Below are 19,177 nucleotides of genomic sequence, written 5' to 3'. Positions count from 1 at the left end.
AAAGTGCTTTGTTCAAATGTCAATAAAAATGGGAGGTCTGTTTGAACAAATAGATGAAAACATTCAACAACGAAGCAGCTTTTTCATGGTCACATATTGCATAACACTGCATTAGACCAACAACCCACCAAGGTTGTCATTTGGCTGTCTTTTTATGGCTCAGCCATGCTAATAAATCTAGGCAACATGAAAGATGTCTGCACAACAGCCTCTCTTACCAATATAAGAAAGGGCCAACACATTATTCTAGAACAGCCCCTAGGTGGTAGTGTTGAACTCTAAGGCCTAAACCCCATTGCAAGTCCCAGTTAGAGCCACTGAATCTGTTGCTGAAGAGTAAACCAAAAGTGAATTGCATTGTTTCATTGGGTCTATTCAGATGGATTTAGACTTAGATCTTGAGGATATCACTCATTAATGACTAGGTTTCCTGCATGCCTTCCAACATTTTATAGATGAAAACTAGGGCATGTGTGGCCAAGCAACATCAGAGTGCAGTTAAGTTATTAAGGAGGAAGAAGCTAGGAGAAGATGCAGCAGCTTGCTTTTGCCTGAGCCTACTGGGAAGGGCAAGATTCCCCCCTCCGCTGAGTTAATTGACTATAGCGTAATTTTGCCTTTTGAACTCAGTTTGCAGAAATGGAAGTAAATTGAGGAGAAAGGGGGAAAATAAGTAGTGAAAAGAGAAACTAGAATGTTTTTAAAGTATCTGAAAAAGTGGGATGGGAGAGAATTCATTAGAAGCATCTCTGCCAAACCAGGATCGTTGGAGGGTATGTCCCCAGAGCAATATGAAATTCTTTGTCTTGACAGATTAAATATTAAAGGTGAGTAACTTGGTTTATTTCTGATGGCCACACAGACGTCAAGAAAATAAAAACAAAACAAAACTGCAATTGGATATGGCTGGAAGTCAAATTTTGCTTTCAAAAATGGGTATTTAAAAAAAATGGTACAAGGGGGTCTGCAACCTACTTATGAGATTAATCCCAACTCCTGAAGTTTTCAAGAAGCAGCAATTTGTCCTTTTTTCTGGAAAAATGCAATTTTGGGTTGGGGAATAGAAGAGAGTCTGGAGGTATAGGGCCATAAAAATAGATGAGGAGGAATCTAAGCAGTCCCTGGGCTGCATGTTGCCCAACCGTGAGAGATAGACAGAGGGAGAGATTCAAAGCTTATAGCATATCGGGTTATGATTAGGAAATGGTGAATCAATATATGCACATTCTAAAATGTTGCCATTTATAAAGAAAAGTTCACGATGTCTCACTTCCATTTTAGTTTTCATTTTTTAAAAGACAAATCCTCACAAAAATCCATATGCATTTCTTCTAATATAGCGTAGGAGTGCATGAATCTCCAGACACTATTGATGACAATCAACATGAGACCCAGCTAGCATTGCACCATCACCAAAACATCTAAAAATGATTTGAAAGTGGCTGAGTGAATTCTATGCATGGGTTGAAAAATTCAAAATTTAAATATGCATAGGATCTTTCGCACTCATTCATCGCTGCACATGCAGCATGGAACAACCCAAAAATTAGTTCCAATTCAAATATTTTTTTTCTTAAATGATTTTCTTGACCACTAGAGTATTTGAAATAAGATGTCTTATCCTCAGTGCTGGATTATCAGTGATATAATTGGAGAAAATTACATCCAGGGCTCTCAGCCACTGCTGGTGTCACACACTTATATATTGCTAGGAGGTTTCATTCTAGTTTCTGTAACATTGTCTCCAGTATGAAGGGGGAAATGATTTCTGTGCAATTCTCAAGAGTGTTTCACACTTTGTGATGTCTTTGGAGGAATTATTCTGCACAGAAATATGTTTGGTATTTTTTTTGGCACAAAATTCTGTCATTGTCCCCCAAGAATAGGAACATTTTTTTTCTGCACCAAAAGACATTTTTGAATCTAAAGGATATTTTCTGTGCAGAAAAGCCACATGATTTTGCACAGAAATGCCACCCACATTTCAGTATAGAAAAAATCCCCAGAAGACTGTGCAAAGTGTGGAGAATCTTCACCATTATTCTGTTCATGGCACCGATTTCCCAAAGATTCTGTCAGGAAATGGATAGTGACAAATATTGTTTCCCTTGCTAATGTGTGAATACATCACCTCTTTGTACTGTATTGTATCACAAAAAGGTCCTCAGCAAGAGAAGAGCTGTAGTCGTAGATATCTCCTTCTGTCATTCCTGTTGATAATATTTACCACCTGTTCTGCCCATAATCATTCCCTCCTTTGGAACTAACATGGTTGGCTCAGGCTAGGGCTCTGGCTAGGTCTCCTCTTGGCTTGACAGCACCACCAAACCAGTCGTCCGAAGGAGAAGTCACACACATCACCAAAAGCTAGAGGAAGCTGTTTGAGGGAGTGATTCAGGACCCTAGCCTCTTAAATCGTGTTTTTTACATCCTTCAGACTTTATAAAAGAAGGTATTACAAAATCATATATTGACACCTGTTACAAAGCTTTGCCACATCCCCAGATAGTCATTATTGCTGTTGGGAAGCTAATGAAACCTGATAACACCTCATCTCTTTTGCATTCTGGTCCGCAAGTAAAACCAAATGAGGGGCTTGCTGAGGTTCATCTTTATAGCTTGTTAAATGCTACCTGTATCAGAGGGTTTTTTTTGGTTACTCAGCACACACTTCCCAGTTTGGAGCATCATTTATGGTAATAAAGCATTTTACTAATCTAAATTATACAGTCACCAGGTCAAAAGACAATTAATAGTAGATGGGGCAGAAGAATAAAACTGAGGCCAAAAAAAGGACGAGGGGAGAAGAGGTGCATATTATTTTCTTCACACAAGAGAGATTGTTGAGAAAGGAGATGCAAAGCAGAGAAAAATGGAGATGTAACTGTTATAGGATAACAACAACAGAAAAGTAAAGAATGGTATAGCCAAAGAACCAAATCTCCTGGAAGAACTTCAACCAATGGAAGGTAGGTTTGGGTTGACCTCCTGTGTCATAAGATCAGGCACTTTTCTAAGGTAGATACAATTGCCTTTCTTTACATCCAAGAGAAAATGAGTGATGGTAACTCGCCTACAAAGTAACTTGTTGAATTAACATTTGAAGAAGTCGTGAATGTCTGCAACATCCAAGATGAAAACAAACTTTTGACTGAATGATACTGCTACTCTCACAGATGTGGAACATTTTGACTATCTGGAATCCCATCAAGATGTTGGTAGGCTATTCTGTGGTTACAACTGGAAGAGAACACTGGGAACCATCACTAGGCTGTTTTTGTTTTCATTTTGTATGATCACAGAATGATTTTGGAGGATAATTTCTCATGGATATTCTATATTGGTTGATCAGATCAATTTGCTGATCAGATCAATGGATCCAGATCACAGTGTGGCCAAGATTTCATTTTTGGAAGCTTGTAGGACTGGAATAAATTGATATCCATCTGGATTGTCTATTGAGTGGAATGTACAAGGCTTCCCAATAAGAAGTAACCACAAAAGTGACCAAATAGTTGAACAAGGAAATTGTGTGAGTAGACCTCCACATGTTGAATATGTTCTTCAGATCTGGGAGACCAGCACTGACAGATGCCAATCGCTGGAACGTTTCAAAGATATATCATATACTGAGCTTCAAAAAGAACTAGAGTATATGCAGTGAAAATGAAGAAGGCAAAGAACGCACTCTGGCAGAAGCAGTGGGAGATATGAAAAGAATCACATCATCTAGACATCATCTGTACTTTTGGAAGCATGAATAATGGAACAACTGGACAATAGCAAACAAGGTACAAGTACTTTTTGTTATGAAAGAACCATCTATATTTCCGAATTCTTGGTTGTTAGAGAAATAATGTCAGGTTTATTAATGAATGCAGTTTTGTAGACATTTAGAAAGTTTTATTCAAGTATCATATCAGGCACAGAATGAGAACAGGGATTGTCCCCCATTAATTTGTGTATAGTGTTGCATCCCTTCTATAAACAATAAGAGCCTTCATTCTCTTACATAGAGATAGGGAGTGTTCAGAAGTAAACAAATGCATGACACTGGATGTGTAGATGGAATAAGCACCCTCTACTTGAAAATATTATTGTGACCTATAAGTCTGGTAGTAGTACCGCCAAAATAGAGGTGTTGGAAGTGAGCCCAAACATGACATTAAGCATATCATTAAACGCCTTCTCCATTTTCACTCGCATCCCATATAAAAAAGTAACTTGACAAGGAAGGTGATTCATTGCTCCCAACCCCATGCTGTTGTCCTACTGGAAACCTGTCTTCTTACAAATGTGTTATTTACTATGAAATAAATTATAGCCTTAATATGTTTAACATCATACGTAGTTTGGCTCTCAGCAGAGTAATTTGCAGAACTTGGAAACACTGTTTTATTGGACTACATCTCCCAGAATCCCCCAGCCAGCACAATCAATAACCATGCTGGTTATTGGGGTTCTATGAACTGTAATTGGGGCGGGGAGGAGAGACTCAAGATAATAATTAATAATAATTTGTTTTATTTATATACCGCTATTCCAAAGATCATAGCGGTGAACAGCAAGTAAGTTAATTAGCAAGTAAGCTTATAAAGCCTTGCACATCTTGGCCCAAAAGTCAGTCAGCTTACCATAGCCTAAAACAGTATATCAAGCGTATATACACACTACAAAATAATGGCAGAGTGATATCACTTGAATTGTCATTGCTCCATTCTAAAGCATTCTGGGGTTTGTAGTATGGTCATGTACCTAGATTTCTCACCAGTAAGCTCTTATTCTCTTCCCATATCAATAGCATGAGGGTTCTTTAGAAAGAAAAATCCTAAGTAGCTCACCAAACTACAAATCCCAACATTTCATGGGATGGAATCATAATACAGTGGTGCCTCGGGATACGAAATGATCGGGTTACGAAATTTCCGGGATACGAAAAAGTTGGATTGGCAAAAACTGTTTCGGGTTACGAAATATTTTTCGGGTTACGAAATTCATTTCGGCGCGAATTCAAATGCTATAGGCTTTCCAGTGCTAACGGAAAAGTGTTTCGGGTTACGAAATTTTCAGGTTACGAAAGGAATGGCGGAACGAATTAATTTCGTAACCCGAGGCACCACTGTAGTTTGTAGTATCAAAATGCTATAATTGTGTATTGCAGATTTAAGACTAAAGGATTTCATATGGGAAAGGAGACGTTTTTGTAAAATGTTTCTGTAATTCTGTAAAACTCAAGGCTTCACTGTACCAGCTGATGTCTTCCACCTGTCCATTAACAGAATGATTTTAGCTGGTTAAGCAATAGTTTACCCAATCTGAACATCTAAAATTTCAATATCACTTATAACCAATGTATGCAAGGGATCTTGTAGCACCTTTGAGACACAGGGCTGTGAAAGACTGCAGAAATAATCCATTTTGAAACCGCTTTACCCGCCCTGGCTCAGTGCTTGGAATCCTGGGAATTGTAGTTTATTGTGGCACCACAGCTCTCTGACAGAGAAGGCTCAATGTCTCACAAAACTACAGTTCCCAGCATTCCATAGCATTGAGCCAGGGTAGTTAAAGCGGTCTCAAGCTGGATTATCTCTGCAGTTTGTTTTGGCCCTAATTGGAGGGGGGGACCTAGATGTATGAATTTTCATAGACTTGAGTCTTGGAAAGCTCATGCTACCAGCTTCTTTCTTTCAGTTAGTCTCAAAGGTGCTACAAGATTGGTTTGCATACTGATTTTCCAAACTGCCACTTGAGAAATGAATGTGCACCTGTGCATTTCAAGAGAGAAGCTTATAAAGATTTAAGAGGCTTCTGCAATCTTCAGGTGAGACGCATATAAACTTTTCTATAAAGACAGAGTTTTGCTAGCATCATCTGGTTGCCTTTCCCCACTATCTTCATTTGGAAGCAGACTTTCTTGATGCTGGGAACTGGCATTACAGATTTAAATTTTATTTCATTCAAAAGGTCTCTCCCTACCATGCATGTTAATGATTTTTCACATTTCAGGACTTTGGGGGAGGGGGGGAATCTATTAGTACCTAAAAGGTTTAGCAAAACACATTGTCTAGATTAGTCTGACTAGATTAGACTAGACCAGTGGTGGTGAACCTATGGCATGTGTGCCAGAGGTGGCACTCAGAGCCCTCTCTGTGGGCACATGTGCTGTTGGCCCAGCACAGAGTTTGCCAGAGTTTGTTACTAGAAAACCAGAGGGACATGGCACTTTGCAATAAATAAGTGGGTTTTGGGTTGCAGTTTGGGCACTGGCCTCAAAAAGGTTCACCATCACTGGACTAGACTATGTTAGTTCTGTGACCAGAATCAATCAATGGGATTTCCCTGGTGTTGACTCGTCATTCAACCACTAATTGAATATGTCTACTATAATTGAGACTAAAAAAGAAGATGCAAGCCACGGACGCTGTGCGGTACTTGCATCATCATAGCAGAGGCCGCCATGATGGCACCGCCACCATGCACTAGGTCTTGGGACCATGTGGTTGCTCCGCAATCCCTAGTCCTAAAATCAGCCCCAGGCTGCCGCTTTCTGGCAGTCTGTACCGGGCCATGATGTGTTCATTTATTCTACATTTAATCAGTTTGCAATTTCTATTTATAAATGTAGTTTAGGATATAATCAGCGAAATTCAATGGGACTTAACACACATGCTTACAATCCCACTATTAGCGTAATGATCAAGTCATGAACTGGAAAATCTAACTCGAATCCCAGCACCAGTTGCCAGTAGTATCACCATGCTCCACTAACAAAATCCTCTGCGTAGTTATGATGAAAGGTCTCTTTGATGATGCTATAAAATGAACATCATAAATAGTGAAGAATCACTAGTGATGTGTGCTGACTTATCTGAGCTGCTTTTCTCTCTCTCTCATTCACTCTGATTTTTTTTAACGAGGAAGCTTGCTTCTGATGGGCAATTAAAGCAACAGGCCATGCAATGCTCATAGGAAACCTGGCACAAACTTTCCCTAGAGAAACAGCCTATGTAATTTGCCAACACCCAAAATGTTGAGTATAAAATTGCACCAGTGGGGTATGACAGGTCCACTCTTGGGTGACTTGGGCTTTTGAGCTAATCTGTAAATCTGCTAACATAACTAACAAACGCTACCTAGCTTCATTTATTCACTACTATTATGGCTTCTAGGTACTATGCTCAGACCATCACTGCTGGTTCCGTTAAGGGTGGGGGTCTCACTCGGGTAGCTTCTGTCCATTCTGGTGGCTCATGCAGAGTGCCAAGCCTTGCTTTTGGCACCAGGAGTGCTTCCTCCTCTTCCATGAAGCTGGGATGTGGTAGCTATGGGCCCAGCATTTGCCCACCAAATGTTTCTTTCACCCCTGCTTATTCTGGAAGCTATGGCTGGCACGATGAAGGAATCCTCAACTGCAATGAAAAAGAGCTGATGCAATCCTTGAATGACCGGCTTGCAAGCTACCTGGAAAGAGTAAGATGCTTGGAGCAGGAAAATGCTCATCTGGAATGCAAGATCAGGGAATGGCATGAAAGTCAAGCCCCCTATGAAAGCACTGATTTTCATTCATATTACAAGATTATTGAGGAACTCAAGCACCAGGTAATGGTCCTTTCATCATTATGCCAATTGATTGTCCCTATAATGTATTATATCATGTCTCACATTGCATTCATATTGTTTTACTGTTTATGATTTTTATATTAATTGAAAGACATTTTGAGTCTTGCTTAGAACAATTTTTGAAATAATAGCTCTTAAAAATCAGGGGTTGTAATCCCTTCATATTCACCCATTCATCCTGAGTTGGTTTGCATCTCTTTTTTCTGGAAGACCAATATGCTGGCAGCCACAGCATAATTGCCTAATTAATTTCATTGAGGCAGATGGAGAAGAACTTTTGGTTCATATTTGAAGAATTTACTGCATTTGCTAATCACATATTTGGGAAACAAATGAGTTAAGGTTTTTTAAAATTATTTTTCCATTCCTGTACACACTCTCTGTTTTTGCAATGGCAAACCCTCTCTCAAAAAAAACTTGCCAAGAAAACCCCATGATAGGGTCTTCACAAGTCAGAAACAACAACAAACAAAAATGCCTATTATCCCAATTGACCAGTCTGAATCACTGCAGCATTCCAGCCCCCCCCCCCCCAAGACTAAGTGTATAAATGTAATGTGTTTATCTATGCCATATACTTACAGTCTCGGCGCAAGCTTTTGCTATTCGTCACGTCAACTGTCATCTCTTCCTTCCAAATCATGCAAGACTTTCTAAATTGTTTCTAAATATATACTTTCTAAATTATTTTTAGGCCTTATAACTCTTCATATAGGGAGACCCCCGCTGACTTGGTCTGATTCAGTACTGGATTGGAGCCTAAACAACTTATTGAGCTATGCACTCAATAGCTCAGCTGGGCACATTTAGACTCTGAACTTTTAAGTTGTGGACTTTCTGGCAGGGGAAGTCTCTTTAGAGCTATGTACATAAGGTCTAAATACCCTAAAGGCACCAGATCCTGTTTGACCTTGGAAGCTAAGCAGGGTTAGCCTTGCTTAGTACTTGGATAGAGTCTGCCAATGACTATAGGTGCTGTGGGCTATATTTCAGAGGAAGGAACTGGCAAATGCACCTCTGAATATTCCTTGCCTAAAAAAACCCTATGAGATTCATTGGGTCACAGTAAATTAACAAATATCTTGAAGGCACATACTGTACTGTACTGTACTGTACTGTACAAGTAAGTAAGTGCTTGACTTACCATATACACTCGACTATAAGTCAACTCTTGTATAAGTCAAAGGCAGGTTTGGGGGCCAAAATTATGGATATTGCCATGACCCGTGGATAAGTCGAGAGTAAAACTTGGAGGCTCCTTCAGTGTGTGTATGTGTGCATACAGCAAGAGAGACTCTAATTGAGGCTTTTTGCTTCAGCGTTTCAACTTTGGTTTCAGTCTTCACCCAGATAGTGGCAGCCAGTGGGGATGAGAGAGGGACTCTGTTTAACAGCAATTAAACTGCTCCTCCAACTGCATGGAAAAATCTGAAAGAGCTGCTATCACATTACCATACTGACCCTTAAATAAGTCGATCTGGGAATTTGGGGTCAATTTTGGGGCATACATTTTTAGACTTATAGATGAGTATATACGGTATTTCAAGGTGGCGAGGCAGCCCTGCTGTACTATTTAGAAATTTTCCTGCTCATTTGCCTGAAGGGCATCTTTGGCTTCCTTCCTCAGAGCTTTCCATGAATATATCACTACGTTAACTAGAGGTAGGCAACTACCTGAGGTCCGGAGACTAAATCCAGCCTTCACTGAACCTCAGAACACCACATGCTCCCTGCCACACCATCCCCTGGATTTTTTTTATTTTAAAAACACTTTTTGAAAGATTACTGCAAATGTCCCCTGTAGTCAACAATTTCACCACATCCACACACACCCAAGGCTATTTTAAGCCTAGAAGGGGCCCTTTTTCAACCAAGAAATAAACCAGATGTCACTTCTAATTTATATCCTGCTTATAAAAGCTAGCCCTAAAGCAACTTGGGTGGGGAACAAAAACATGGAGAAATTGCCTTTAGTACCTCTTATAGTGATTGTGGGGATATATTGAGGGATTTTTAAAAAAGGAAATCGAAATTCAAAAAAGGAGAAGTGAGGGCCCTTTGGGGATTGAAAAACAACCTTGGGATCCATATTCAGCCCACAGGGCAGTTTTCTCCTATCTCATCATTAAATCTACTGAGTGTCCTTTGACAAGTTAAGCAGTATGCTCTGCTAAGACCAAGAGCTATCCCTTAATTTGGAGAATAATTCTTACAGCATCCACATTATTTCCATCAATCTATTCCCAATTGTATGAATCTAACTGCTTTACACCTTTCCAGATGACCGTCTGAAACAATAATGTAGCTCTCTATCACTGTGGTCTCATGCTTTCTCTAAAATATTAAGAAAAATTCACAGTCCAGTTTTATTTTTGTAGATCCTGTGTGCCAAGAATGACAATGCCAGGCTGGTTTTGGAAATTGACAACGCTCGCCTAGCTGCTGATGACTTCAGGACCAAGTAAGTTAATCTTATTCAGAGGAAGAACTGATTCTTGAGAGGTGGCTTCAGTATTAAAAGGCCTCTGCTAACAACCTCCCTTCCTACAGAAGGTGATTTCCTGTTTTAATAAGGAACACAGAGCAATGTTGCGTTTGTTTTGTTTTATCTTTTCCTGTTCAAAAGGTATGAGACTGAACTGGCTCTTCGCCAGTGTGTTGAGTCGGACATCCATGGACTGCGCAAAATTCTGGATGAAATGACCTTGTGCCGGGCTGACCTGGAAGCTCAGCTTGAATCTCTCAGGGAGGAACACCTTTGTCTCAAGAAGAACCATGAGGAGGTAAGAGAAGTAGCCACCTGTGTTCAGAGAAAGGCAGGATTAATATCTTTTGCTAATTAATTAGTTAGTATATTAATAGAATTATTAGTTGTAACCTTTTTCCAATTGTGCTTTATTGTTAGTTAATTATTAATATGCTATTACAGTGCACCCGCATCATACGCGGGCGCTATACGCAGCTTCCAGCATACGCTGGGAGCCACGCCAGAAAGGCTTCTCTTGTGTCCCCAAAGAAACAATGGGGCGCACCGGGTGCGTGCCACAGGAACAAGCCCCATTGTTTCTAATGGGGCTTGACTTTATGTGGTATTTCCCTTATGCGGCGGGGCCCGGAATGGATCCCTGCATAAGGGAAGAGCCAACTGTATTATGCTATTGATTAATTATCAGTAAAGCATAATGGGAAATAAGTTTGCAACTGATACATCTTCTTATGTGAGGACAGTGTTGTCCCATGTTCTGGGGCCACTCTCCTTCATAATGATGTTGAATATCCTCTGATTATACCACTGTAATAACAATAGTTCACCAAACCTGAACCATAAGGGCATTTGGAGAGATACTCTCAGGTGCTTCATGTTTACGAAACTCCGTTTGACCTAGGCTCAAAGTAGATATGAGATAACATCAAATATATGGTTAGCATGAACTCAGAAGTGGAGTTCCCTCAAGGCAATGTGATTTTCTTCATCTGCATTTTTGTGGTTTGTTTTGTGGATAGTCATTGGAAGGAAAACACAGGCATGATTTGCAGGTCTTGTTGTTGAAATATGTACAGTATCGAAAATGTGTTGGTTACAAGGAATATACATTCCCCTCTATGGAATTTATCACACAGGCAGGATCCCGTGCAAAAACAGGATATAAACTAGAAAAAATCTGCAAAGGCAGATTGATTTTCAGACATCTGATATTAAACAGAACAGAAAGTGGGGAAAACTCCCAAAAGTGGGTTGTTTTCAGATGACATCAAGGTTAATAAGCATTAACACAATATTAACCCAGACAGAAAGGTGACAAAAAGCACTGCTTTTCACTTTCGGAAAATCTCACGGGTTTTTTTCTGGGTTTTAATTCTCTTTTCTGCATGGGATTTGTGCACTTCTGTGTGATAAACTTGTATGTCTGATTTTAACACAACTGGGACCCTTTTCAAAATAGTATAATAAGTTACAAGGAGAGCTGTGCTGGATGCTGCCACGATGCTCCCAGTCTGAATTTATCATTTCAACTTAATGACATCAATACAGGAAAACCAGCAGGACCAAGGTGGTTGTTGGAGAAAAGCAACTGTGACCTTTTGGACTACTTCCCAAAATTTGCTTCCAGCACAGTCAGTTTTGGAATAGCTTCTATACTGCCATGGCTCAAATCAAGCCCTGTGTTACGGAGATCTATACTCACTCTCAGCCCTTGGGAGAGAGATCTATGTCTAACTGAAACCAAACCATATTCACTCCATAATTTGGGTGATGTAATGCAGGTTTTTCCTTCCTGCAGGAAGCTAATGCCCTGCGTTCAAAACTTGGGGCCAGAGTTAATGTGGAAGTGGATGCTGCGCCTTCATGTGACCTGAACAAGATGCTGGATGAAATAAGGAATCAGTATGAATGCCTGGCTGAAAAAAACCGCAGGGATGTTGAGACTTGGTTCTCTTCCAAGGTGGGTTTTTCATTTCTCTTCCATTCTATTTCCTTATTCTTTTTAAATTATATTTATATTCTATATTTCCCCCAATGAACTCAAAGGAGTGTGTGTGCCTCTTCACAAAAGCCCTGTGAAGTAGGACAGGCTGAGAGTGACTGGCCCAAGGTCTCCCAAGAATTTCCTACCTTCCAACTTTCCTAGTTTGGCAGAGACAATTGCAATTAATACTCTGTCATCCACTGTCAGCTGCTTTTAAAATGTTGTGGTTTGTCTCTCACACTTTAATTTTGTCTTCAACTTATTTCAGTTGCTGAAAACTGAGTTCAACAGTAGGTTGTACTCAATTAACTCAATGGAGAAAGAGGAGAAGGTGCAGAACCTTGCTCTTCCCTGTAGACCCAGACAAAAAACAAACTGATGCAGCCATTCCCAGCTGGTGCTTTCTTCCTTATTATGTTTTGCCAGTTTGACCATTCACTTGCTGATGTTATTTGGCCCAGTTTTCATCTGCAAAATGCTGCACGATATGGTACAACCTGGGTCTTCAAAGTCCCAGTCCAACACCATGACTACTACACACTGGCTCTTTCTTGAAAGGAGTTCTCTAAGCAGACGTTGGAGGAAATCAATGTTTTTTTTGGTTTTGAATTTAGATGGAAGAGTTGAACCAGCAGGTGGCCTCCAGTGGTGAAGAGTTGCAGAGTTGCCAATCGGAAATAATTGAGCTGAGACACACCATCCAAACTCTTGAAATTGATCTGGATGCCCAACAGAATATGGTAGGTCAACAGAGTAATTTGTAGGTGCAGATATGGGTATAAAGAGAATTTGTCTTTTTTTTTCCCTCCAAAGAGTGTCTTGACACACTGAAACACTGTATAAAAACAATTACTAATATTCCACATTAGCTACGTAGTTACATATGTACATAATAATGGCCTATACACATAGGCAAGATAACATAGACCAACCTCATGGTATCCTGCCCATAGTTCCCACCCATTTCTGCTCCCTGCCTGGTATGCTGACAAATGGGTTTCACAAGCATGCCCAAAGTTACACAATGCCTGCAAACTGCTTTAGTCTACTCCATAGCAACATATGATAAGAATTAAGAATTGTTTTATGGGATTAAACAAGATAAACCTATTCCAGTTCTGTGTATCCAAAAGCAACCTTTTAACCTTTAGTTTGTAGTCTGGTGAGGCACTAGAGATTTCTGGCTGAGAATTCTAAATGTCCCTTCCTCAAACTACAGCTCCCAGGATTCCATAGAATGGAACCATGGGACTTAAGGTGGAATAATACTGCTATAATTGTGTAGTGTGAATGGGCCTCTGCCTGAAAGTTATAAGAGTGAAATTCTCAATGAATTGAATTCCAGCTATTTCCCTTTGAGGCACTATGTGGGGTTTCTTTTTTTTTTTCCTTCTGTGACACACTGACATTTCACTCCCATTCTGGAAACTATTCATTTCTCTTTTCTTTCCCTCTCAGAAAAATGCTCTTGAATGCACCCTGCATGAAACCGAAGCCCGCTACAGCACCCAACTAGCACAGCTCCAGGGTGTGATCAGCACCATAGAAGGTCAATTGGGTGACCTCCGGTGTGATATGGAACGGCAAAGCCATGAGTACAAGATTCTCCTGGATCTCAAGACTCGCCTGGAAGCAGAGATTTCAACATATCGGCATCTGTTGGAGGGAGAGGACCACAAGTACGTATAGCTAAAGTGTATAGGACACAGAGCTGATCTTACAGGTTGTGAACATTTGCTGAATTCTCACTGAGGGGCAGAGCTTAGAAAAATTCCTTCTTTGGATTATTATTCCTAGAAATTGCAAGCCATCATGGTCAGCACCAAAAGCAAGAGCTGCTTGCTTCCATGTCAGTGGAGTGGTGAATCACTGTTGGATTTTAGTCTGAAATTTACAAAAATACTGTGCTGAACCCTAACCCTAAAATATGTTGGCATCCTTTCTTTAAATATCAGACTAAAACCTGGAGTGGATTAATCAATCCAGTGATGTGGAAGCCAGCAGCCGCCATTGATCAATGGCTGTTCTGGCTAGAGGATTCTGCGAGCTGTAGTCCAAAATAAGGATTTTTCTCAGCAGGGTCAGAAGGCATGCATTAGGGAGGGAAAGAGTATAGTAGAGGGGAGAGTTGGTGCAGAAACTGCCATAGAAAACACATTTTATGTAGATAAAATATTACAAAGTGCATTTCTTTGACCAAAATAAGTGAATAGAAAACAATACAGGGTTGTTGGGGTTTGTTTACAACTTTCTTACAAGTAGAAAAGTGCTGAAATTACCTCTTCTTGCCTATGAAATATGTAGATTTACATCTCTAGCACACAGGTCTCTTGGTCAGAATGTCCGCTATCATGGTGAAAGATATGATGTTGCTATTCAAACTGCAGTACTTTTTGAATTTGTGTCTACACGCATATATTAGCATATGCATAAATATGGCTTCTAGCTTTCCAGGATCACCTGGCCAAAGTCTTGGGGCATGTTTATATGTCATGATTTATGATGGCCTTTTTGAGCAGCCTCATAAAATGGTAAATAAAATGTCATGCGGCAGAGAGACATCTCAAGTTGGCTCCTGTCTTAGTAAACACTCTGTGCATTACACAACATTTGTCACTGTTCTGGGAAACAAGAAAGACATATGCAGGAGAGGAAGCAAGAACCAACTTTGGCAGACTAATCTACATTAAAAACGTTTCACTGTGTTTCTTTTCCTCTTAGCCACTAATCACCCACATTTTCTTTACCTTCAGATTTTCCAGAGGTCCAAGTATGCCAGAGTGTCCCCCACCAGTCCCTGCTCCTGCTCCTCACATCACTAAAAAAATCCGTACTATTACAGAGGAGATTAAGGATGGGAAGGTTATATCTTCTCGAGAACAAGTCCAACACGTAGCGCTCTAGAGCAGCAAGATATCCATATGAAACTGATCCAGCATGGCATAAAGAAGAACTCCGCATTCAATCACGCAGTGGCAAATATAAATGGAGCATGGCTGCTAATATCTTCTTTCCTTCTGATTGATATAATTCTTCCATACTTTGATACATATATACTAACCTTTTCAAATAAAACAGTGTGGCTTCCTCTCAGTAGTTATTCTTAGCCTCTGGGATGAAATGTCAGCATTCTGAATAAATGCTTGGCTTGGTTTTCCTTCTACTGCATGGAACATTGACTTTTGCTGTGGTTCATTTCATCATTTCTAACTTCAAAATCCCCTGCCACTGATGTTTTGTTTCGTTTTTTAACTCAGCCATTGTGATAGTGGTTTGTATGTTGGACAACAACTCCAGGAGACTAGGGTCTGAATTCCCACTCAGCCATAGAAACCCACTGGGTGAACTTGGGCTAGTCATACTCTCTCAGCCTCAGAAGAAGGCAGTGGCAAACCACCTCTGAACAAATATTCCCAGGAAAACCCTCAGATAGGGATGCCATAAATTAATGTTGACGTGAAGACACATAAAAACAACCACCAGCAACAGGAGCATTCTTGCAAACTACAGCACCAAATTAGAGGTGGGCCAAATCTTTCAACCTAGATGTGGCCAGTGGGGAAAGGGGGAGAGAAATGATGGGAGAAATTCCCAAATGTTAGCAGTGATGTTCCAATGGACCTTAGCTCCCACCTCAGGGAAAAGGTGGAGTATAAATATAATCAATCAATTTTTGGCAAGCGTTGAGGTAGGCTTACCTTGTTCTTATCTTTCCACCACTTTCAATTTGTTAAAAAGGCACATGAAGACTGCATGATATGACAACCCTTTCTAGCACAGAGATATATTTCCTGAGGGTTCAGATGAACAAATGGTTACAAGGTCTTACATGGACTTCTGGCCCAGCCACAGGCAGTGGGAAGTCATGGCTTCCATGAAAGTGGGGTGGTGAATATGTCTAGATTTTAGTCTGAATTTTAAGGGAGTTATTCCTCAAATAGCACCTGGAATAAAACTCAGAATGGGTTCACTGTCTCATTGGCATGAAACCTTCCAGTTGCCACCCGCCATAAAATTGGCTGGGATATTACGCAGTGGGTGGCTGCAATCAAGCATGTTGCAAACAGAGGAAAAAGTGGGGGAATCTTCAGTCCCTGGGTAGTACTATTAAACTATCCCCTCCCTTGGCAATGCTTAGAACTTCACTGCCTCTCCCTCAGCCCAGAACAGCAGTTAAACCATCCAGAGCTTGGAAAGTTACTTTTAAGATGAATGAATATAATGGCATGCTGAAATCATGAAAGCATTATATTCATTGGTTTTGAAAGCTACTTTGGAAGCTCAGCCTATGCAGTATTAAGGTTTTCACAAAATGGAAAATACTGCCCAGCTGGGCACCAAATGGACTACCTTCCATGGATGCCTTATGATGGTGACACACACTTCTTCTCTCTTCTATGGATGTAATCAACCATTTACCAGGGATTAGATACAGATGAAGGCCACACACAGTCCTGTATGAAACATGTACCTTCAATGTTGCAGCTGTGTTTTGTCTCCCAATCCAACCACTGAAAACCTATCTTAAAAGCCAGGCACTTGTGGCACTGGCATACCCAGACCTTTCCTGCCAGTCAACTACAGTGTGATAAGCGAAGGTAGGGACCCCTGCAGAGTCTTGTTGCAATTCCCAATTGCACAATGCTCACTTTTGGGAAGGGGCTGGGCATGTCATCCTTCAGCGCCCCTGCAAACCAGTACCACAGAGCTCCATTGCTCAGTAAACATGGGAATGGTGCCACAATCATAAATGTGAAAATGAAACAGTTATAAGGTTGTAAATCTATTTTGTGACATAATTATCTAACAGGGTGCCAAGCAAGATCTACAACTTTAATCCCATTTATTTAGAAATAAGTCCAATTAAACTCTATGGGAGTCACATCCTGCTAGACACATGCAGGATTCTACCTCAGTTGGCCACATATCATTGAAATAAATGTGATAAGCTTAAGTGTAAGTGAATGGGTATTAGTTTATTAGTCCAACTCATTTTCAGCTCATGACACAGCATCAAAGGAGTGCCTTAAAGCCACGTTGTCATGGCTATTGTACCCTTTCCAGGGCACAAAAAGGAACCACTTTTTGCGGCTCCTTTTTGCACCCTGGAAAGGCCAGATTGGGGCCATGGTGTGTGGTTGCTGCAGCCCTGATCCAGCACAGCTGGAGATGGCTGCAGATCACCCCTTAGGGGTGGTATGCACAGCCTGTCAGTCATTAATTAAGTGCTATTGCAAATACCTCTGGAACTAGTCTTAACATATTGCAGCATTGGAGATTATTCACAAAGCTTCACTCCCACTTTAGTTGCAGCTTTTTAAACAACAGAAAAAGCAACTTTTCTTTTCACATAACCTCATATTTGTGAATTGATAACAGGTTGGCAACAAATTTTATCACACACTGTTCCGTCCAACCATTACATTTGGAATTCACTCATCAGTTATCTGAGATTAAACTCACTCACATATATGTGGTTTTGCTCAATGGGAAACTGGAAGCAAACAAAAAAAGAGGCTTAGGAATGGTTCTACTTTTGAGAAACCAGCCAAATACTTCTCTTCTCAGCACTGGAAGTAGAATGGCTATAGATGTTCAAGAAAGGGGAGAGACGGGAGTATTGCCAACTCACAGCACATGAGATCATCAGTCTCTGAATTACCCCGGGATGACCTATCATACACATCCCCAATAATGGGTTAACTGTACACTTGACAACTATTCACAGGATTTTCTCATTCATTAAAAGTTGCAGCAGAAGCATGGATACAGGATAGCTATTGTCCAGCCATGGGGCTGTGCAGTTCTTGCAATGCAGTAGGATCCTGCCATTAAAGTAAACATCGCACTTGTATCCTGCTATTAAAGAGCAGTGCGATAATCTCCATTGTCAGTTTCTTTTACACCAACAGTTATAGCACTTGGTTACCACTTTAACTGCCATGGCTTCATCTTTTGGAATCTTGAGATTTGTAGTTTTGGGGGGCATTTAGATGTCTCCACCAGAGGGGCCTAGTGCCTCACCAAACTACCAGTCCCAGGATTATGTAGGATGCAGTTAAAGTGAAACCACAATGCTATAACTGTGTTGTGTGAAAAGACCCCTAGAAAGCCAATTGCAAATCTTCTACAACCATAGCTTGAGGAAGGAATGTTATTTGCAATATTACAGTTTCAGGCTTTAAACCTGCATACACTCTCCTGAGAGTAAGACTGATGATGATCGTAAAGAAGTCAAGCAAAATCCCTGTGTAATAACTATTGGTCCTCAGACTCCTGACTCACAGGTGACCACTGAATTGGGAAAACCAAGTCTGAACCTGTTCTGGGCTGGCATGTTTCCCACAGTGTTACACAGAACTGCTACTTTAAGTGCTTCTCTTCAGCATCCTGCTCCTCCTGTTTTTGCCTTCCCAGCCCACCTCCAGATTTGTAATACCATGTGAGATGATAACAGAGAGAGAAATGCATTTTAGCCCATTCACATGTCTTTTTTCCTCACTGTTAAATAATTAAACCTAAGCATACACTTGCAATGGGGTTGAGATATAGATTTAGTCCAGCCCAGTGCATGGGACTTTTGATGAGATTGGAAAATGAGTTATATTTTTGAACTACAGCTTCAGGATTCTGCAAGGTGTAGTTCAAAAATTGAGGTTTGATTAAGAGCAGCACTTGGACAACCTAATTTTTTCAAAATTACATCTTCATTTTAAAATCAAATGTTGCATTTTCCTAATGCACATCTCCAACAGATGTGCATTAGGAAAATGCAACATTTAGCTATTTCAGTGAAAAAAATAGAAGAGAAAATAAGTAATATTTTATTGTTTACAACAGTCTTCCCCAACCCATAATTCTCCAAATACGTTGGACTACAATGCTCATCCCAGACAGCATTCATATTGGCTGGTGATGATAGGGGCTATAATCCAGCACATTAAAAGATGCTGGGTTAGGAAAGACTGTATTGCAGTTTCTCTTTCTAGCTGGAAAGCATACCTGCACTGCATACTAAAGTGCTGAGTTTTGCCGAGTATTGATTTCCATTCTGATGCTTCTTCTCGGCTTTACTTGATCTTACTTAA

The 19,177-nt window shown here is 40.4% G+C and overlaps 1 protein-coding gene across 2 annotated transcripts; it reads left to right on the top strand.

The window, feature by feature from the left end:
* The first annotated feature begins 7,158 nt into the window (after window positions 1-7,158).
* LOC121932983 (keratin, type I cuticular Ha6-like) lies at window positions 7,159-14,993 on the top strand. 2 transcript variants are annotated; one of them, XM_042472147.1, is made up of 7 exons: window positions 7,159-7,599; window positions 9,999-10,081; window positions 10,247-10,403; window positions 11,904-12,065; window positions 12,704-12,829; window positions 13,548-13,768; window positions 14,861-14,993. In XM_042472147.1, the coding sequence occupies exons 1-7, from the start codon at window positions 7,159-7,161 to the stop codon at window positions 14,991-14,993; spliced, it is 1,323 nt and encodes a 440-aa protein (XP_042328081.1). The 2 variants fall into 2 exon arrangements, with proteins under 2 accessions (XP_042328081.1, XP_042328080.1); XM_042472146.1 differs by having other exon boundaries at window positions 14,843-14,993.
* Window positions 14,994-19,177: the final 4,184 nt, after the last annotated feature.

The sequence above is a fragment of the Sceloporus undulatus genome, chromosome 6 (genome assembly GCF_019175285.1).
Source record: "Sceloporus undulatus isolate JIND9_A2432 ecotype Alabama chromosome 6, SceUnd_v1.1, whole genome shotgun sequence".
Classification (NCBI taxonomy): domain Eukaryota; kingdom Metazoa; phylum Chordata; class Lepidosauria; order Squamata; family Phrynosomatidae; genus Sceloporus; species Sceloporus undulatus.
This window is presented reverse-complemented; position numbering and strand designations above follow the sequence as displayed.

Bases quoted from the DNA above. Each gene is read 5' to 3' on its own strand.
- LOC121932983 (XM_042472146.1), top strand. From the start codon at position 7,159: ATGGCTTCTAGGTACTATGCTCAGACCATCACTGCTGGTTCCGTTAAG. The intron at 10,404-11,903 runs GTAAGAGAAGTA...TCCTTCCTGCAG, and splicing joins TCAAGAAGAACCATGAGGAG to GAAGCTAATGCCCTGCGTTC. The intron at 12,066-12,703 runs GTGGGTTTTTCA...TTTTGAATTTAG, and splicing joins AGACTTGGTTCTCTTCCAAG to ATGGAAGAGTTGAACCAGCA.